Source organism: Oncorhynchus mykiss, chromosome 18, assembly GCF_057628025.1.
Source record: "Oncorhynchus mykiss isolate SJ-2025 chromosome 18, ASM5762802v1, whole genome shotgun sequence".
NCBI lineage: Eukaryota > Metazoa > Chordata > Actinopteri > Salmoniformes > Salmonidae > Oncorhynchus > Oncorhynchus mykiss.
This window is the reverse complement of record NC_143039.1, coordinates 12,002,756-12,024,138: the sequence shown is the minus strand read 5'-3', so window position 1 is coordinate 12,024,138 and position 21,383 is coordinate 12,002,756. Positions and strand designations below refer to the sequence as shown.

At 43.5% G+C, this 21,383-nt stretch overlaps 3 protein-coding genes across 4 annotated transcripts in view; 2 read left to right on the top strand and 1 right to left on the bottom strand.

The window, feature by feature from the left end:
* nkpd1 (NTPase, KAP family P-loop domain containing 1) overlaps window positions 1-21,383 on the bottom strand; it is a 57,772-nt gene that overhangs the window by 9,854 nt on the left and 26,535 nt on the right. The window contains exons 2-4 of one of the 2 annotated variants that reach the window (XM_090207031.1): window positions 4,774-4,808; window positions 3,850-3,921; window positions 92-220 (exon numbers count right to left, since the gene is read on the bottom strand). In XM_090207031.1, the coding sequence (XP_090063157.1) occupies window positions 92-220; window positions 3,850-3,862 (142 nt within the window). In that variant the 5' untranslated portion in view covers window positions 3,863-3,921; window positions 4,774-4,808. Of the gene's footprint in view, window positions 1-91; window positions 221-3,849; window positions 3,922-4,773; window positions 4,959-21,383 lie in introns of those variants that run through there. The other variant, XM_090207030.1, reaches the window with a different exon arrangement.
* LOC110528793 (uncharacterized) overlaps window positions 1-21,383 on the top strand; it is a 72,168-nt gene that overhangs the window by 25,477 nt on the left and 25,308 nt on the right. The window lies entirely within an intron of this gene.
* Window positions 14,185-20,677, top strand: LOC149975376 (uncharacterized). Its single transcript, XM_090207120.1, has 3 exons — window positions 14,185-14,314; window positions 15,987-16,238; window positions 17,052-20,677. The coding sequence occupies exons 1-3, from the start codon at window positions 14,287-14,289 to the stop codon at window positions 17,981-17,983; spliced, it is 1,212 nt and encodes a 403-aa protein (XP_090063246.1). The 5' UTR covers window positions 14,185-14,286; the 3' UTR covers window positions 17,984-20,677.

Genomic DNA, 21,383 nt, shown 5'->3' with positions numbered 1-21,383 from the left:
GATCATGTGGTGTCTACCTACCCTCTATGAGACAGGATCATGTGGTGTCTACCTACCCTCTATAAGACAGGATCATGTGGTGTCTACCTACCCTCTATATATCTGAGGATCATGTTGATGCGGTTCTGACATGATGAGTAGAGGCCCACTGTAGCAGGAGAGGACACTTTAATCAGAGTCTTGGACAGAGCGTACGCATAGATGTGATCCGACGGCAAATCTATAGAATCAAAAGAGATAAATGTAACACAGGACGTTTTTTCTAGGCATTTTGATAGGTTCGGTTAAGTAGTTAAAATGTAGTGGGAAACTACAAACAAAACATCTTCAAGATAAAAATAAAGGGACCAAAATACCGGCTGTATTTCTGTATTTTGAAAGTTATACAGTGGGGCAAAAATTTCACCAATTGTGCAAGTTCTCCCACTTAAAAAGATGAGAGAGGCCTTGAGGCCTGATGAGAGGCCTCATCATAGGTACACTTTAACTATGACAGACAAAATGAGAAAAAAAAATCCAGATTTTTTTTTTGTAGGATTTTTAATGAATTTATTTGCAAATTATGGTGGAAAATAAGTATTTGGTCACCTACAAACAAGCAAGATTTCTGGCTCTCACAGACCTGTAACTTCTTCTTTAAGAGGCTCATCTGTCCTCCACTCATTGCCTGTATTAATGGCACCTGTTTGAACTTGTTATCAGTATAAAAGACACCTGTCCACAACCTCAAACAGTCACACTCCAAACTCCACTATGGCCAAGACCAAAGAGCTGTCAAAGGACACCAGAAACAAAATTGTAGACCTGCACCAGGGTGGGAAGACTGAATCTGCAATAGGTAAGCAGCTTGGTTTGAAGAAATCAACTGTGGGAGCAATTATTAGGAAATGGAAGACATACAAGACCACTGATAATCTCCCTCGATCTGGGGCTCCACACAAGATCTCACCCCGTGGGGTCAAAATGATCACAAGAACGGTGAGCAAAAATCCCAGAACCACACGGGGGGACCTAGTGAATGACCTGCAGAGAGCTGGGACCAAAGTAACAAAGCCTACCATCAGTAACACACTATGCCGCCAGGGACTCAAATCCTGCAGTGCCAGACGTGTCCCCCTGCTTAAGCCAGTACATGTCCAGGCCCGTCTGAAGTTTGCTAGAGAGCATTTGGATGATCCAGATGAAGATTGGGAGAATGTCATATGGTCAGATGAAACCAAAATATAACTTTTTGGTAAAAACTCAACTCGTCGTGTTTAGAGGACACAGAATGCTGAGTTGCATCCAAAGAACACCATACCTACTGTGAAGCATGGGGGTGGAAACATCATGCTTTGGGGCTGTTTTTCTGCAAAGTGACCAGGACTACTGATCCGTGTAAAGGAAAGAATGAATGGGGCCATGTTTAGTGAGATTTCGAGTGAAAACCTCCTTCCAACAGCAAGGGCATTGAAGATGAAACGTGGCTGGGTCTTTCAGCATGACAATGATCCCAAACACACCGCCCGGGCAACGAAGGAGTGGCTTCGTAAGAAGCATTTCAAGGTCCTGGAGTGGCCTAGCCAGTCTCCAGATCTCAACCCCATAGAAAATCTTTGGAAGGAGTTGAAAGTCTGTGTTGCCCAGCAACAGCCCCAAAACATCACTGCTCTAGAGGAGAACTGCATGGAGGAATGGGCCAAAATACCAGCAACAGTGTGTGAAAACCTTGTGAAGACTTACAGAAAACGTTTGACCTCTGTCATTGCCAACAAAGGGTATATAACAAAGTATTGAGATAAACTTTTGTTATTGACCAAATACTTATTTTCCACCATAATTTGCAAATAAATTCATTAAAAATCCTATAATGTGATTTTCTGGTGGTGGCTGACTAAATACTTTTTTGCCCCACTGTTAATTTTGAAAATTCAATATCTGACCTGCAAAACATTTTGGGGACTATATTTTATATATTTATTTATTTTACCTTTTATTTAACCAGGTAGGCTAGTTGAGAACACCTTTATTTAACCAGGTAGGCAAGTTGAGAACACCTTTATTTAACCAGGTAGGCAAGTTGAGAACAAGTTCTCATTTACAATTGCGACCTGGCCAAGATAAAGCAAAGCAGTTCGACAGATACAACGACACAGAGTTACACATGGAGTAAAACAAACATACAGTCAATAATACAGTATAAACAAGTCTATATACGATGTGAGCAAATGAGGTGAGAAGGCAGGTAAAGGCAAAAAAGGCCATGGTGGCAAAGTAAATACAATATAGCAAGTAAAACACTGGAATGGTCGTTTTGCAATGGAAGAATGTGCAAAGTAGAAATAAAAATAATGGGGTGCAAAGGAGCAAAATAAATTAATTAATTAAATACAGTTGGGAAAGAGGTAGTTGTTTGGGCTAAATTATAGGTGGGCTATGTACAGGTGCAGTAATCTGTGAGCTGCTCTGACAGTTGGTGCTTAAAGCTAGTGAGGGAGATAAGTGTTTCCAGTTTCAGAGATTTTTGTAGTTCGTTCCAGTCATTGGCAGCAGAGAACTGGAAAGAGAGGCGGCCAAAGAAATAATTGGTTTTGGGGGTGACTAGAGAGATATACCTGCTGGAGCGTGTGCTACAGGTGGGAGATGCTATGGTGACCAGCGAGCTGAGATAAGGGGGGACTTTACCTAGCAGGGTCTTGTAGATGACATGGAGCCAGTGGGTTTGGCGACGAGTATGAAGCGAGGGCCAGCCAACGAGAGCGTACAGGTCGCAATGGTGGGTAGTGTATGGGGCTTTGGTGACAAAACGGATTGCACTGTGATAGACTGCATCCAATTTGTTGAGTAGGATATTTGAGGCTATTTTGTAAATGACATCGCCGAAGTCGAGGATTGGTAGGATGGTCAGTTTTACAAGGGTGTTTGGCAGCGTGAGTGAAGGATGCTTTGTTGCGAAACAGGAAGCCAATTCTAGATTGGAGATGTTTGATGTGGGTCTGGAAGGAGAGTTTACAGTCTAACCAGACACCTAAGTATTTGTAGTTGTCCACGTATTCTAAGTCAGAGCCGTCCAGAGTAGTGATGTTGGACAGGCGGGCAGGTGCAGGTAGCGATCGGTTGAAGAGCATGCATTTAGTTTTACTTGTATTTAAGAGCAATTGGAGGCCACGGAAGGAGAGTTGTATGGCATTGAAGCTTGCCTGGAGGGTTGTTAACACAGTGTCCAAAGAATCAACAATCAACAATATCAACAATGGACTAATGAAATATATACCAAAATATATTTATTTAATGATTGACAGTGTTTTCTGAATGATGGGAGTGACCTCCACTGTAAATATGTATTACTAAAGCATGTGACCACATGAATTTCCTCCAATGGGATAATAAACGTTATCAAATGTCCTAATGAATACCAGTTGCATACAACTTCCTATTTTTAAAACCTACAGTATGACTGCATCTGAAATGGCTCCCTATTCCCTATGTAGTGCACTACTTTGGACCTGGGCCCTATTCCCTATGTAGTGCACTACTTTTGACCAGAACCCTATGGGGGAATAGGGCCCTGGTCCAAAGTAGTGCACTACATAGGGAATAGGGTCCTGGTCCAAAGAGGTGCACTACATAGGGAATAGGGTGCCATTTGGGACACTGTCCTGTGTTTGTGTATTCCAGCTGCTACAGAACAGGCCCAGTACATCATTATGTAAACACTCAGGTGCTGTTCTGTTCTATTCTGTTCACACAGCCATAATTGGTCTAGGGTAACTCAGAGATGGGTTGAGAGTGAGGGACCCTAGAAACTAACAATTTGGAGGAGGAGATGGAATCTGGAATCTCAATGATCTCTCTCAAGAGAGAGCTCACCTTTTGTTATCATTGTATTGGTTGTTGCCAACGGCACCCAGAGAATAATGGTAATGTATGGCTGTTTGTGATCTGTGAATGACAAGAATAACACTTACAAATCCTCAGGTGAAAGAGAGGGAGGGAGAGAGAGAGAGAGAGGGTGAATGAGAAGGAGGAGGGAAAAAGAGAGAGAGAGAGAGAGAGAGAGAGAGAGAGAGAGAGGGTGAATGAGAAGGAGGAGGGAAAAAGAGGGAGAGAGAGAGAGAGAGAGAGGGTGAATGAGAAGGAGGAGGGAAAAAGAGGGAGAGAGAGAGAGAGAGAGAGAGAGGGTGAATGAGAAGGAGGAGGGAAAAAGAGGGAGAGAGAGAGAGAGAGAGAGGGTTGGGGAATTGAATACTAATATAACAGCAGGGTTATAGAGAAAGTGCAGCAGTAGATAATATAGAAATAAAATGACTTGGTGACAAAATACACCTCAATGTATACAGTGTCTGTCATTCTGGTGCTATTTAGACTTACTATACATCCAGTGAGTTCCTATACATCCAGTGAGTTACTGAGTTACTATACATCCAGTGAGTTACTGAGTTACTATACATCCAGTGAGTTACTGAGTTACTATACATCCAGTGAGTTACTGAGTTACTATACATCCAGTGAGTTACTGAGTTACTATCCATCCAATAGGCTATGTGTAGTGTACATGCAGTTAGTCGGACTTGCCAGGATAAAGTGGGTGTATCCAGGATAAGGTGGGTGTGTCCAGGATAAGGTGGGTGTGTCCAAGATAAGGTGGGTGTGTCCAGGATAAGGTGGGTGTGTTCTTTATAAGATAGCATAGTGCTTACTGACCATGAGCAACCACTTAGAATTCAGCTATCTGAGGTACACTACAATGCCCTGTATCCAATCAAAACCCATCAGATGAAACAGAGGTCTTACCTTTCAGTTGGAAGTCTCAGAACCCACTCCTCCTCCTAACACAGATCAGGAACAGGATCAATAGATGTTGTCTTGTTGTGACTGAGAGAGAGATCCACAGAGAGAATGCTGCTACCCACCTCTACAATGGCTAAGGTGTGGTGAACTTTACACCCCTAGCCCAGGGCCTGCCTGGCTAACTTCCTGCCCGCTGTACAGCTTTACAATGCAGATATCAGCTAAAAGCTAATTATTTACTAGATAATTTCTCCTTCTGTCTATAGGGCACGCTCTCTCTCTCTATTTGATCTGTCTGTAGGGCTCTCTCTATTTGGTCTGTCTGTAGGGCTCTCTCTCTCTATTCGGTCTGTCTGTAGGGCTCTCTCTCTCTATTCGGTCTGTCTGTAGGGCTATCTCTATTTGGTCTGTCTGTAGGGCTCTCTCTCTCTCTAGTCGGTCTGTCTGTAGGTCTCTCCCTCTCTCTATTTGATCTGTCTGTAGGGCTCTCTCTCTATTCCGTCTGTCTGTAGGGCTCTCTCTCTCTCTATTTGGTCTGTCTGTAGGGCTCTCTCTCTCTAGTCAGTCTGTCTGTAGGTCTCTCCCTCTCTCTATTTGGTCTGTCTGTAGGGGTCTCTCTCTCTATTCGGTCTGTCTGTAGGGCTCTCTCTCTCTATTCGGTCTGTCTGTAGGGCTCTCTCTCTCTCTCTCTCTCTCTCTATTCGGTCTGTCTGTAGGGCTCTCTCTCTATTCCGTCTGTCTGTAGGGCTCTCTCTCTCTCTCTCTCTCTCTATTCCGTCTGTCTGTAGGGCTCTCTCTCTCTATTCGGTCTGTCTGTAGGGCTCTCTCTCTCTATTTGGTCTGTCTGTAGGGGTCTCTCTCTCTATTCGGTCTGTCTGTAGGGCTCTCTCTCTCTCTATTCGGTCTGTCTGTAGGGCTCTCTCTCTCTATTCCGTCTGTCTGTAGGGCTCTCTCTCTCTCTATTCGGTCTGTCTGTAGGGGTCTCTCACTCTATTCGGTCTGTCTGTAGGGCTCTCTCTCTATTCCGTCTGTCTGTAGGGCTCTCTCTCTCTCTCTCTCTCTCTCTCTCTCTATTCCGTCTGTCTGTAGGGCTCTCTCTCTCTATTCGGTCTGTCTGTAGGGCTCTCTCTCTCTATTTGGTCTGTCTGTAGGGGTCTCTCTCTCTATTCGGTCTGTCTGTAGGGCTCTCTCTCTCTCTATTCGGTCTGTCTGTAGGGCTCTCTCTCTCTATTCCGTCTGTCTGTAGGGCTCTCTCTCTCTCTATTCGGTCTGTCTGTAGGGGTCTCTCACTCTATTCGGTCTGTCTGTAGGGCTCTCTCTCTCTCCATTACGTCTGTCTGTAAGGCTCTCTCTCTATTCCGTCTGTCTGTAGGGCTCTCTCTCTCTCTCTATTCCGTCTGTCTGTAGGGGTCTCTCTCTCTATTTGGTCTGTCTGTAGGGCTCTCTCTCTCTATTCCGTCTGTCTGTAGGGCTCTCTCTCTCTCTCTCTCTCTCTATTCCGTCTGTCTGTAGGGCTCTCTCTCTCTATTCGGTCTGTCTGTAGGGCTCTCTCTCTCTATTTGGTCTGTCTGTAGGGGTCTCTCTCTCTCTATTCGGTCTGTCTGTAGGGCTCTCTCTCTCTCTATTCGGTCTGTCTGTAGGGCTCTCTCTCTCTATTCCGTCTGTCTGTAGGGCTCTCTCTCTCTCTATTCGGTCTGTCTGTAGGGGTCTCTCACTCTATTCGGTCTGTCTGTAGGGCTCTCTCTCTCTCCATTCCGTCTGTCTGTAAGGCTCTCTCTCTCTCTCTATTCCGTCTGTCTGTAGGACTCTCTCTCTCTCTCTCTCTCTCTCTATTCCGTCTGTCTGTAGGGCTCTCTCTCTCTCTATTTGGTCTGTCTGTAGGGCTCTCTCTCTCTATTCCGTCTGTCTGTAGGGCTCTCTCTCTCTATTCCGTCTGTCTGTAGGGCTCTCTCTCTCTCTATTTGGTCTGTCTGTCGGGCTCTCTCTCTCTATTCCGTCTGTCTGTAGGGCTCTCTCTCTCTCTCTCTCTCTCTCTCTCTCTATTCGGTCTGTCTGTAGGGGTCTCTCTCTCTATTCCGTCTGTCTGTAGGGCTCTCTCTCTCTATTCGGTCTGTCTGTAGGGGTCTCTCTCTCTATTCGGTCTGTCTGTAGGGGTCTCTCTCTCTATTCGGTCTGTCTGTAGGGCTCTCTCTCTCTATTCGGTCTGTCTGTAGGGGTCTCTCTCTCTATTCGGTCTGTCTGTAGGGGTCTCTCTCTCTATTCCGTCTGTCTGTAGGGCTCTCTCTCTCTATTCGGTCTGTCTGTAGGGGTCTCTCTCTCTATTCGGTCTGTCTGTAGGGGCTTCTCTCTCTATTCCGTCTGTCTGTAGGGCTCAATTAGCTTGACTACGAGTCTCTTTAGCTAACAATCCACTCCTTGTCATTGCCAAAGAGACTGGCCTTTCAATCTTAACGTTTTCTTTTCTTTCTAAACAGCCCCCTGTAATTCTTAAGTGTATTTCTTCCACTCAGTGGAGTCTATGAAGGAAGCCTGGCGTGAAGATATCTCAACATCATGTCCAGACAATAAAAGGCTACAACGATCACCCTGGCAGCCAAACGTAGAGGTGTCCCCATAGGTCTAATATTTAAATGGAGGAAATGTGATCCCAATCATTGTTTTGAGCCTCCACGGTAGCCATCCCTCCTGATGAACAGACTCCTCCCCATCCTGCTGCTGTGAGCTGCAGAGGACAGTGTAGTTGCACTTGATACTGTATGTGTTTATGGATGAGAAAGGTGAACTTGCCCATTTCCAGAAATGAGCTCAGCGGGGAATGGGGATTCCCTGCTTTGCCATCTGTTTCCTACGTCAACAGCCAGGGTTTCATTGAATAGGCACTATACTTTTATTTTTATTTTTTTTAAATGTAATTAAACCGACGCATTTGCCGGTTTTCAACTTCAGTTCACAGGAACGAAACGTGAGTCAGACAAAAAAACAGTTTAAATTAACTAAAATGTATGGTGTTTTTGGTTAATGTCCGTTTCATTGTTTTTTTTAATGGTTATAAGTGATTAAATTTACTGGAAAATTGTGTCTTTTGCAATTCTGAGTAATTAAGGATATACACTTTATTCAGTACTACTGCAGTTGCTAAATAATTCCGATAGAATTTGTGGCATAAGGCCACAAATGAAATTTTCTCCCTCGGGAGAGGCGAAGGTCGAGAGCCGTGCATCCTCCGAAACACGACCCGACCAATCCACACTGCTTCTTGGCACCAATGTGTCGGAGGAAACACTGACTGTGTCAGCATGCACTGCACCCGGCCCGCCACAGGAGTCGCTGGTGCGCAATGGGATAAGGACATCCCTCCCCTAACCCGGACAACGCTGGGACGTATATATTTGAGGAAAGAAGCACCTTGGGTCTTCCGGTCGTGGCCAGCTGGATTCGAACCCAGAATCTCTAATGGCACAGTGCAGACCACTGCGCCACTCGGGAGGCCAACTTACACAACTCTGTCTTCACTATTCCCTTCTTGAGCAATTCTCTATATTATATTATATTATAGCCTAGCCCAATGTGTCCCAGAAGTAGCGATATAGTTTGGTCTCTTACTTTGAACAATATTTGAGGAAAGAAGCACCTTGCTTGCTGGATATATACAATGTTCACAATGAATGGCGAGAGCTTCTCTGATGTGCTCCCATTGGCTGTGCCCAACGTTGATATTTATAATGAAATGTATTACGTCAGAATGCCCAATGTTCGAATGAAGAATTAAGGAACGTTTTCCTGTCAGTCTAATTTGCATAAACATTGTGATTGGATGATAGCGGTGAGGGTTATTTAATCAGGGTCAAATTCTCTGATCTCCTTGAGCTTCATATTTAAAGAGTGATGAAAGGCTAGTCTTTTTAGTAAATGACAAGGCGTGGCTAGGAATGACAAGGAGTGGCTAGGAATGACAAGGAGTGGCTAGGAATGACAAGGCGTGGCTAGGAATGACAAGGCGTGGCTAGGAATGACAAGGCGTGGCTAGGAATGACAAGGCGTGACTAGGAATGACAAGGCGTGGCTAGGAATGACAAGGCGTGGCTAGGAATGACAAGGCGTGGCTAGGAATGACAAGGCGTGGCTAGGAATGACAAGGCGTGGCTAGGAATGTGGAATGTTAGCCTGGATATAAGTCTCTTTAGTTATGGTTTAATGACACTCTCACCAGGAAGTGAGGTAACAGTAGAACTTTAAGAACCGTTGCCTTGGATACATCTATCATTACCTGATTCTAGATTCCATTTCAGACCTCAGCTCCCTCCCCCTCCCTAGATCCCACCTCCTCAGGGGTAACTGAAAGGAATACATGAAAGACCTGGGTGAAAGCAACATGGCGGAGGTTCCACACACCACACAGCCTATTGATTGTTGTTTCCACCTATCCTGTCCTTTCAGATCTGTGAACTGATAGAAGAGGGCGGGGCTAAGCGGCAGGGAGGGGGAGGGGCTGCAGTTTAAAGTTCCTGAATACTTGATCTACTGATGGTGTGGCTGCTATGACAACGGGCTGTTCAGACTGTACTCGGGCCTGTACTGACATGTACTGGCTGTAGCTGTAGGGTTGCTTGAAGCCACAAGTTCCTCCACAGAGCAAGACTGATGACAGAACACTGTGGATATACAGTACCAGTCAAACGTTTCAGAACACTTACTCCTTCAAGGGTTTTATTTATTTTTTAACTATTTTTTACATTGTAGGATAATAGTGAAGGCATCAAAACGCTGAAATAACACATATGGAATCATGTAGTAACCAAAAAAGTGTTAAACAAATATATTTTAGATTCTTTAAAGTAGCCACCCTTTGCCTTGATGACAGCTTTGCACACTCTTGGAATTCTCTCAACCAGCTTCATGAGGAAGTCACCTGGAATGCATTTCAATTAACAAGTGTGCCTTGTTAAAAGTTCATTTGTGGAATGTCTTTCCTTCTTAATGCATTTGAGTCAATCAGTTGTGTTGTGACAAGGTAGGGGGTGGGATACAGAAGATAGCCCTATTTGGTAAAATACCAAGTCCATATTATGACAAGAACAGCTCAAATAAGCAAAGAGAAATGACAGTATTACTTTAAGACATGAAGATCAGTCAATTCGGAATATTTCAAGAAGTGCAGTCGCAAAAACCATCAAGCGCTATGATGAAACTGGCTCTCATGAGGACCGCCACAGGAAAGGAAGACCCAGAGTTACCTCTGCTATGATGAAACTGGCTCTCATGAGGACAGCCACAGGAAAGGAAGACCCAGAGTTACCTCTGCTATGATGAAACTGGCTCTCATGAGGACCGCCACAGGAAAGGAAGACCCAGAGTTACCTCTGCTATGATGAAACTGGCTCTCATGAGGACAGCCACAGGAAAGGAAGACCCAGAGTTACCTCTGCTATGATGAAACTGGCTCTCATGAGGACCGCCACAGGAAAGGAAGACCCAGAGTTACCTCTGCTATGATGAAACGGGCTCTCATGAGGACCGCCACAGGAAAGGAAGACCCAGAGTTACCTCTGCTATGATGAAACTGACTCTCATGAGGACCGCCACAGGAAAGGAAGACCCAGAGTTACCTCTGCTATGATGAAACTGGCTCTCATGAGGACAGCCACAGGAAAGGAAGACCCAGAGTTACCTCTGCTATGATGAAACTGGCTCTCATGAGGACAGCCACAGGAAAGGAAGACCCAGAGTTACCTCTGCTATGATGAAACTGGCTCTCATGAGGACAGCCACAGGAAAGGAAGACCCAGAGTTACCTCTGCTATGATGAAACTGGCTCTCATGAGGACAGCCACAGGAAAGGAAGACCCAGAGTTACCTCTGCTATGATGAAACTGGCTCTCATGAGGACAGCCACAGGAAAGGAAGACCCAGAGTTACCTCTGCTATGATGAAACGGGCTCTCATGAGGACAGCCACAGGAAAGGAAGACCCAGAGTTACCTCTGCTATGATGAAACGGGCTCTCATGAGGACAGCCACAGGAAAGGAAGACCCAGAGTTACCTCTGCTATGATGAAACTGGCTCTCATGAGGACAGCCACAGGAAAGGAAGACCCAGAGTTACCTCTGCTATGATGAAACGGGCTCTCATGAGGACAGCCACAGGAAAGGAAGACCCAGAGTTACCTCTGCTATGATGAAACTGGCTCTCATGAGGACAGCCACAGGAAAGGAAGACCCAGAGTTACCTCTGCTATGATGAAACTGGCTCTCATGAGGACAGCCACAGAAAAGGAAGACCCATAGTGACCTCTGCTCTAGAGGATAAATTCCTTAGAGGTAACTGCAGCTCAGATTGCAGGCCAAATAAATGTTTCACAGAGTTCAAGTAACAGACACATCTCCAACATCAACTGTTCAGAGGAGACTGCGTGAATCAGGCCTTCATGGTCAAATTGCTGCAAAGAAACCACTACTAAAGGACACCAATAATAAGAAGAGACTTGATTGGGCCAAGAAACACGAGCAATGGACATTATACCGGTGGAAATCTGTCCTTTGGTCTGATGAGTCCAAATTTCAGATTTTTGCTTCCAGCCGCTGCCTCTTTGTGAGACGCAGAGTAGGTGAATGGATCATCTCCGTGGTTCCCATCGTGAAGCATGGAGGAGGTGGTGTGCTGGTGACACTGTCTGGGATTTATTTAGAATTCAAAGCACACTTAACCAGCATGGCTACCACAGCAAGGGACATTTGACCAAGAAGGGATATTTGACCGAGAAGGAGAATGGTGGAGTGCTGCATCAGATGACCTGGCCCTCCACAATCACCCGACCTCAACCCAATTGAGATGGTTTGGGATAAATTGGACTACAGAGTGAAGGAAAAGCACCCAACAAGTGCTCAGCATATGTGGGAACTCATTCAAGTCTGTTGTAAAAGCAGTCCTCATGAAGCTGGTTGAGAGAATGCCAAGAGTGAGCAAAGCTGTCCTCAAGGTAGAAGGCGGCTACTTTGAAGAATCTAAAATCTATTTTGATTTGTTTAACACCATTTTGGTTACCGCATGTGTTATTTCATAGTTATGATGTCTTCACTATTATTCTACAAAGTACTAAATAGTTAAAAAAAATAAAAATACATATTTTTTGAATGAGTAGGTGTGTCCAAACTTTTGACTGGTACTGTATATATGTATACATGTAACCGGCGCTGTGCTGCACCGCTGTAGCTCTGCGTTGTGTGTGGTTGATTGAGACTATAGACGTGGGCTTTGGAGATCAGGTAGTTTTAATTAATCAGAACTGACTCTCTGCATCCTGCATCTGCATCCAAAAATAAATAAAACATTTGTAGAGCCACATTATGTTCTGTGAATCGTCACCTCTTTCTACAACAGATGCACAATAGGAGAGGGTCTGGGATCATTCGAGGAGCTAGCCATCGTTCACACATACAATAAAATAGCCTGCTATTAACCACATGTTGAATTCAGAATATTGACATCATCCTAAAAATTACAATTACAAGTGCATCTTAACAATACCATCCACTTATGAGTAACCTCTAAATATACATCATTATTCATGAACAAAACACTGTGTGTATGACTTTGTGCTTAAAAGAATCGAACGTTTCTGAAGACGACAGAAAAGGCGTGCCTACCTCTCTCAGTGCATCAAAAATGATTTGAGCACGAGCACGCCGGGCAAAACGTAAGTACACGCTCCCCTTCTCCCAGGATGCAGGCATGCATAATAACAGATCAACACGACATGTTAATATGTGAGGCTGGTGAAATTCACATAGTACTTTAACAACCGTCACATACACAAATATAAATATTATACACTACATTAAATAAATATTTATACTTTGTACATTTAGAATGCATATAGCAGGACAGAAAAAAATGGTCCAATTCTACACTTATCATGAGAAAATCCCTGGTCATCCCTATTGCCTCTGATCTGGCGGGCTCACTAAACAGAGAACATCTCTGGTCATCCCTATTGCCTCTGATCTGGCGGGCTCACTAAACAGAGAACATCCCTGGTCATCCCTATTGTCTCTGATCTGGCGGGCTCACTAAACAGAGAACATCCCTGGTCATCCCTATTGTCTCTGATCTGGCGGGCTCACTAAACAGAGAACATCCCTGGTCATCCCTATTGTCTCTGATCTGGCGGGCTCACTAAACAGAGAACATCCCTGGTCATCCCTATTGTCTTTGATCTGGCGGGCTCACTAAACAGAGAACATCCCTGGTCATCCCTATTGTCTCTGATCTGGCGGGCCCACTAAACAGAGAACATCCCTGGTCATCCCTATTGTCTCTGATCTGGCGGGCTCACTAAACAGAGAACATCCCTGGTCATCCCTATTGCCTCTGATCTGGCGGGCCCACTAAACAGAGAACATCCCTGGTCATCCCTATTGTCTCTGATCTGGCGGGCCCACTAAACAGAGAACATCCCTGGTCATCCCTATTGTCTCTGATCTGGCGGGCCCACTAAACAGAGAACATCCCTGGTCATCCCTATTGTCTCTGATCTGGCGGGCCCACTAAACAGAGAACATCCCTGGTCATCCCTATTGTCTCTGATCTGGCGGGCCCACTAAACAGAGAACATCCCTGGTCATCCCTATTGTCTCTGATCTGGCGGGCTCACTAAACAGAGAACATCCCTGGTCATCCCTATTGCCTCTGATCTGGCGGGCTCACTAAACACAAATGTTTCGTTTGTAAATCATGTCTGAGTGTTGGAGTGTACCCCTGGTTATCCGTAAATGTAAAAAAAACAAGGAAATGGTGCCGTCTGGTTTGTTTAACATATGGAATTTGAAATGATTTATACTTAAGTATATTTTATCAAATACATTTACTTTTGATACTTAAGTATATTTAAAATCAAACACTTTTAGACTTTAACTCAAGCAGTATTTTACTGTGTGACTTCCCCTTGGAGAAATGTTCTATTAATTAAGGTATCTTTACTTTTACTCAAGATTGACAATTGGGTACTTTTTCCACCACTTGGGCCAGTAACCGAAAGGTTGCTGGATCGAATCCCGAGCTGACAAGGTCAACATCTCTCTCTCTCTGCCCCTGAACAAGGCAGTTAACCCACTGTTCCCCCGTAGGCAGTCAGTGTAAATAAGAATTCGTTCTTATTAACTGACTTGCCTAGTTAAATAAAGGTTAAATAAAAATAAATGAATACAAATTATAATATTTGTATTTAAAATCACTTGGAGCTGATTTCCTGGTGTTTTTACAGTCTATTATGGTTATTTGTTTTGCTCATTAAAACTTGGGGGGCCAAATAAAACCACCCGTGAGCCGCCAGTTGGGGAAACGTGGTTTATACTTAAAGTCCAGTTGGGGTGGTACTGCAACATATTGACCAACCGCCATTAAACCCGACCAAACAAGGACAAGTCCTGTTGCGCTGCGGGAGTCTGCGAACAGGAAGTTCCGGGCAGGCGTCAGCCATAATGAAAGCGTCAGAACTGTTCTCTGAAGACGATAGCTTTTATGTCCGTTTCAAATGTATTACTAACAGGTATGTCATTGCACGTTTAAACTTTATAATATCGAAAGAACATGTCAGGTCGCAAATCCGTCAAGTTATTATCGCGTTTGTTAATAAAGGTTTGTGAAGAACGTGCTAAAAAATATAATGTTAGTCATATAGTTAGCTAGCTGACAGACTTTGGGTTTTTCAGAGTTTATTAATTTACCTTATTTCGTCAAAGTAATTTCATAAAGAATCAATTGATTTGAGATTTGTGAGTTCGTTTGACATGTTTATTATTGTGATTATTTCCATATGTTTATGAGCTGGTAAAATGGCGGCGCCTCTCGGTCTGAGTCAATAGACTTGCAGGCTGTGCGGCTGCACCAGAGAGACAGTTTCAGGGTTGTTTTACTGTTTACAAGCAGAATGTCATGTTCGTCTGATTTCTACATGTCACTGTAACAATATTCAGACACATTCAGTTGTTTCTATATTTATCGATAGTAGTTACTATGGTGTGAATGGGAAATACAATCGTTTTTTTGTGGGTGAAATAAGTAGAACATAGTGCATAGTTCTGCTTCAAACAAACTGCAACCTTTTATTAAACGTTTATTTATGTAAATTTAGGTAGTCTACTATATATTAACTGCACTTAGGGAGTGAACATTATTTACAATAAGGACCTCTGAAAGCAAAATGGATGGCCATCCCGTCAACAAAATATATATTGAACTTAACCCCCCTGAATGCTTGCTTTTGGACATTGTCTTCAATAAAAGAGGCCTGGTGTGTGGAGGAATAGTATATTTTTGGGGGACTAGGCCTAATCAACAATAAAATCACAGCACAGCCATTGGTTATACAGCATTAAACACGTTTGGGATTAACACGTGTGGGTTGGAATAACCTTTCCCAGTATTTACACCATCCCAGCAACTGTCATAGAAATACAGTATAACTTTGCTCTGTGCTTCCTCCCAGCATGCACTTGGTATTCTATAGGCTGTGGATCATTTGATTGGCATCACATTAAATAGCCTATAGTCCCACTTGATATTGTCCAGCAGAGAATCAGAGATGAGGGGAGGCATATAAGGCCAGAGGGGGTTTGTTATATGGCCAATATACCACGGCTAAGGGCTGTTGTGGAGGGCCTGGATACAGCCCTTAACCCTGATATATTTAAGGTCAGAGGGGGTTTGTTATATGGCCAATATACCACAGATAAGGGCTGTTGTGGAGGGCCTGGATACAGAATTATTGCTATTATAAACGGGTTACCAATGTAATTAGAACAGTAAAAAGGAATGTTTTGTCATACCTGTGGTATATGGTCTAATATGCCATGGCTGTCAGCCAATCAGTGTTAAGGGCACAAACTATCCATCAATTACAAATGACATGACCCCCTTCTGGACGAGATTAAAACAATACTAAACCCTCCCCTTGACTGAGATTGATAAAGCATAACCTTCATTTTCCTTCAGGTAACCATTCTGTACATTTAGATTCTGTACATTTATCTCTTACGTTGGGTCATTTAAAGTGTGAACTTTCTGTCTAATATGAATTAATGTTTTGTTCTCAATGTTTAACTACCTGATCTGTTGAAATGAGATGATTGAACAAGAAAAAATACATTTTTAGAGAATATAGAAAGCGCCAGAACTGTCAAGACAATAACTTTTGTGTCCGTTTGTCTTTATTACTACAGACCGACTCAGATTAAGTCTGAGGCCGTTAACGTCAACAGTGAGGACAAACCAATCCTGTCTCTCTCCTTCCACACTAAGTAGGAACCTACAGTCACTGGGTCCTGATTGTGACAGTGGAGCCCAGTTTGCTCTGCAGGATCCAGAGATGGCATCAGTGAAGCTGGAAGACTGCAGTCAAACACTGGAGCTGAATGTCAACATTAAAGATGAAGAAGAGGAGGAGGAGAAGATTAGGACAACTGTTAGTCATGGTAACAGCAGGTTCTATCTATCTATAAGTTATCTTCATAAATTAGACCTTAACTTATGACCAGTCTATTGATAGGTTGACTTCTGTAATTCTGACATCAAACATCCCTGAACAACTGGTCTATCTGGAGTGATCAGAGAGGAGACTAAAGAAGTGAAGTAGACAAACTGCCAGTGTTTTAAAGTTCTATGAAATGAGTCTATGTAGTTACTAACCCTTGTGATAGTGAGTGGACGATGATTATGGATAATTATTTTCACTCCTTTTGCCTTCGACTGTTCGGGCCAATTCCAGATATTTAGGGAAATACACTGAAATTCCAGTTCTCTTCAATGATTTTCATTTAGGAAAATGTGGAATTGGAAATTGGTTTACTTTCTGAATTGACTGTTATTTAAAAGGAATTGACCCCAACCCAGACTGTTACCCACTTTTAGAATAGTTTTATTCCCCTGTATTGTACAGCCTACTGATATGAATACGTATGTCACCCTGTACAGACAGAAGAGAACTGGCCACCCCTCAGAGTCTGGTTCCTTCCTAGCTTCCTGCCTTCTAGGAGTGTTTCCTAACCACTGTGCTTCTACATCTGCGTTGCTTGCTCTTTGGGGATTGAGGCTGGGTTTCTGTAAAGCACTTATACATGTCAAATGTATTTTATGATACACTTTTTACATCAGCAGTTGTCACACAGTGCTTTACAGAAACCCAGCCTAAAACCCCAAAGAGCAAGCAATGCAGATGTAGCTTCATAAAATACATTTGACATGAAAATCAAACCAACTGACTGGTTCTTCTGATGTTGTTCACACAGGAGACCATGTTGAGACATTCTCTACAGCCAGAGAGCAACAGCAGGAAGATCACAGAGCTAAGAGGTCTCACCACTGCCCACATTGTGAGGAGATTTTCCCAATTATATCAAAGCTAAAAACACACCTAAAAATACACACAGGAGAGAATCTGTATTCCTGTACTGACTGTGGGAAGAGATTCACAACATCAAGGGCTCTGACACTTCATCAGAGAGTGCACACTGGAGAGAAGCCTTACTACTGCTCGTACTGTGGGCAGAGTTACTCTCAACAGAGCAACTTCAAAAAACACCAACGTCTACACACAGGAGAGAAGCCTTACTCCTGCTGTGACTGTGGAAAATGCTTCACAACATCGTCTGAGTTAACAGTTCATCAGAGAACACACACTGGAGAAAAGCCTTATGTCTGTTCTGACTGTGGAAAGAGTTTCTCCCACCTGTGTAACTTTAAAGCACACCAACGTATACATTCAGGAGAGAAGCCATACTCCTGCTCTGACTGTGGGAAGAGTTTCTCCCGATTGTATACCTTAAAATCACATGGACGCACCCATACAGGAAAGAAGCCTTACTCCTGTTCTGACTGTAGGAAGAGTTTTTCTCACCAGGGTAGCTTTAAAGCACACCAACGTATACATACAGGAGAGAAGCCATACTCTTGCTCTGACTGTGGGAAGAGTTTCTCTCAACAGAGCAACTTAAAAACACACCGACGTATACACACAGGAGAGAAGCCTTACTATTGCTCTGACTGTGGGAAGAGTTTCTCTCAAGAGAGCAACTTAAAAACACACCAACGTAAACACAAAGGAGAGAAGCCTTACATCTGCTCTGTCTGTGGGAAGAGTTTCTCTCTACAGAACCAATTAAAAACACACCAACGTATACATAAAGGAGAGAAGCCTCGTCAGTTCTCTCAGATCAGCTGAGATTAAAATTGAGTGATGGAGTGATTTTTATCTGATTGCTTGACTTGGACCGAAATAAGTGCCGGCACTTTATATTTAGCTTCAGGACCTCCACAATACTTTTGAGCTCATCTATAACAGGAACAGGAGCTCAAGCAGTAGAACATTTGAGGGCCTGGTACTCCACTCCGTTAAGTTCCTGCCCAAGTCAAGCGCCGGAACTCACAACATGTATCAGATAGAGATGATCACTTTTCACCACTAGGTTGGGGCGATTATTTTACAACTTTATTTAATGATACCCAGTTAATGAAATGAATACATGTGTTTTATTAATTGTCTTTAAAACTAGATTAGTTATTTTAGTTACTGATCATGAATGTGTTTGGATAAATACATCCAGTGGCGTTACTAGTCCTGGGCTTTCGGGGCTTCAGCCCCGGATGTTTTAGGCCCCAAACTTTGGATGGTAAAAAATATATATATTGTGCGTAAAGTATTCAGACCACTTCACTTTAGCATTTTTTTTTTACATCCTTATTCTAAAATTGATAGTGAAATTTCTTGCATATGTATTAAAAATAAAAAAACAGAAACCTTCTTTACATAAGTATTCAGACCCTTTTCTATGAGACTTGAAGTTGAGCTCAGGTGCATCCCTTTTCCGTTGATCATCATTGAAATGTTTCTACAACTTGATTGGAGGCCACCTGTGGTAAAATCAATTGATCGGACATGATTTGGAAAGGCACACACCTGTCCATATAAGGTCCCACAGTTGACAGTGCAAGTCAGAGCAAAAACCAAGCCATGAGGTCAAAGGAATTGTCAGTAGATCCTGAAACAAGATTACGTTGAGGCATGTATCTGGGAAAGGGTACCAAAACATTTCTGCAGCAAAGAAGGTAACCAAGAACACAGTGGCCTCCATCATTCTTCATTGGAAGAAGTTTGGAACCACCAAGACACTTCCTAGAGTTGGCCGCCCGTCCAAATTGAGCAATCGATGGTCACTCTGACAGAGCTCCAGAGTTCCTCTGTGGAGATGGGAGAATCTTCCAGAAGGACAACCATCTCTGCAGCACTCCACCATTCCGGCCTTTATGGTAGAGTGGCCAGACGGAAGCCACTCTTCAGTAAAAGGCACATGACAGCCTGCTTGGAGTTTGCCAAAAGGCACCTAAAGGACTCTCTGACCATGAGAAACAAGATTCTCTGGTCTGATGAAACCAAGATTGAACTCTTTGGCCTGAATACCAGGTGTCACGTCTGGAGGAAACCTGTCACCATGCCTACGGTAAAGCATGGTGGTGGTAGTATCATGCTGTGGGGATGTTTTTCAGCGGCAGGGACTAGGAAACTAGTCAAGATTGAGGAAAGGTGAACGGAGCAAATTGTAGAGAGATCCTTGATGAAAACCTGTTCCATAGCATTCAGGACCACAACGACCCTAAGCACACAGCCAAGACAATGCAGGAGTAAATTCGGTACAAGTCTCTGAATGTCCTTGTGTGGCCCAGCCAGAGCCTGGACTTGAACCCGATTGAACATCTCTGGAGAGACCTGAAACTAGCTGTGCAGTGACGCTCCCCATCCAACCTGACAGAGTTTGAGAGGATCTGCAGAGAAGAATGGGAGAAACTCCTCAAATACAGGTTTGCCAAGCTTGTAGCATCATACCCAAGAAGACTCGAGTCTGTAATCACTGCCAAACATGCTTCAACAAAGTATTAAGTAAAGGGTCTGAATACTTATGTGAATGCAATATTTGAGTTTTTAAACCCCCCCCCCCCAAAAAATAAAAATAAACTGTTTTTGCTTTGTCATTATGGCGTATCGTGTGTCGCTTGATGAGGGGGAAAAAACTGTCCAGTCACCTGGAAAGATCCTCATCCATCTACCACCACTACCAAACTTTGAACCAGCTGCTAAACAAGGTAGCGAATCAGGAGAAAAGGATAATAAAATGTATTCAGACCTGGAAATAGGAGTTTCCTTTCACATGATACAGAGGGAGAACTAATGTACAGGATTCCCCATTTGCACGTAAGTTGTTGAATAGTTTAAACTGTGGTAGTGAATGTTGATTTTTTTTTTTAGTAACCCATTATCGACTGACAGGTTCAGGTTGTCTCACTACACTGAACAAAAATATAAAACGCCACATGTAAAGTGTTGGTCCCATGTTTCATGAGCTGAAATAAAATATCCCAGAAATGTTCCAAATACACAAAAAGCTTATTTCTCTCAAATGTTGTGCGTAAATTTGTTTACGTCCATGTTAATGAGCATTTCTCCTTTGCCATGATAATCCATCCACAGGTGTGGCATATCAAGAAGCTGATTAAACAGCATGATCATTACACAGGTGCACCTTGTGCTTTGGACAATAAAACGCTACTTTATTAAAATGTGCAGTTTTGTCACAACACAATGCCACAGATGTCTCACAAGGTTTGTGGTTGGCTTGCTGACTGCAAGAATGTCCACCAGAGCTGTTTCCAGATAATTTAATGTTAATTTCTCTACCATAAGCCGCCTCCAGTCTCATTTTCAGAGAATTTGGCAGTTTGTCCAACCGGCCTCACAACCGCAGACCACATGTAACCATACCAGCCCACAACCTCCACATCCGGCTTCTTCACCTATGGGATTGTCTGAGGGGGTTGCTGAGGAGTATTTCTGCCTGTAATAAAGCAATTTTGTGGGGAAAAACTTATTCTGATTGACTGGGTCTGGCTCCCAAGTGGGTGGGCCTTTGCCCTCCAAGGCTGCATCCCTGCCCAATCATGTGAAATTCATAGATTAGGGCCTAATTAATTACATTGAAATAGACTGATTTCCATATATATTAACCCAGCAAAAAAATAAACGTCCCTTTTTCAGGACCCTGTCTTTCAAATATAATTTGTAAAAATCGAAATAACTTCACAGATCTTCATTGTAAAGGGTTTAAACACTGTTTCCCATGCTTGGTCAATGAACCATAAACAATTAATGAACATGCACCTGTGGAACGGTCGTTAAGACAAGAACAGCTTAAGCAATTAACGTCACAGTTATGAAAGCTTAGGACACTAAAGAGGCCTTTCTACTGACTCTGAAAAACACCAAAAGAAAGATGCCCAGGGTCCCTGCTCATCTGCGTGAATGTGCCTTAGGCATGCTGCAAGGACTGCAGATGTGGCCAGGACAATAAATTGCAATGTCCGTACTGTGAAATGCCTAAGACAGCGCTACAGGGAGACAAGACAGGCAGCGGAACGTCCTCGCAGTGGCAGACCACGTGTAACAACACCTGCACAGGATCGGTACATCCAAACATCACACCTGCGGGACAGGTACAGGATGGCAACAACAACTGTCCAAGTTACACCAGGAAGGCACAATCCCTCCATCAGTGCTCAGATTGTCCATAATA

Excerpts from the sequence above, each read along its gene's own strand:
- LOC149975376 (XM_090207120.1), top strand. The coding sequence starts at position 14,287 with ATGTCCGTTTCAAATGTATTACTAACAG. Across the intron at positions 14,315-15,986 it reads TTCAAATGTATTACTAACAG|ACCGACTCAGATTAAGTCTG; the intron begins GTATGTCATTGC and ends TTATTACTACAG. Across the intron at positions 16,239-17,051 it reads TAGGACAACTGTTAGTCATG|GAGACCATGTTGAGACATTC; the intron begins GTAACAGCAGGT and ends TTGTTCACACAG.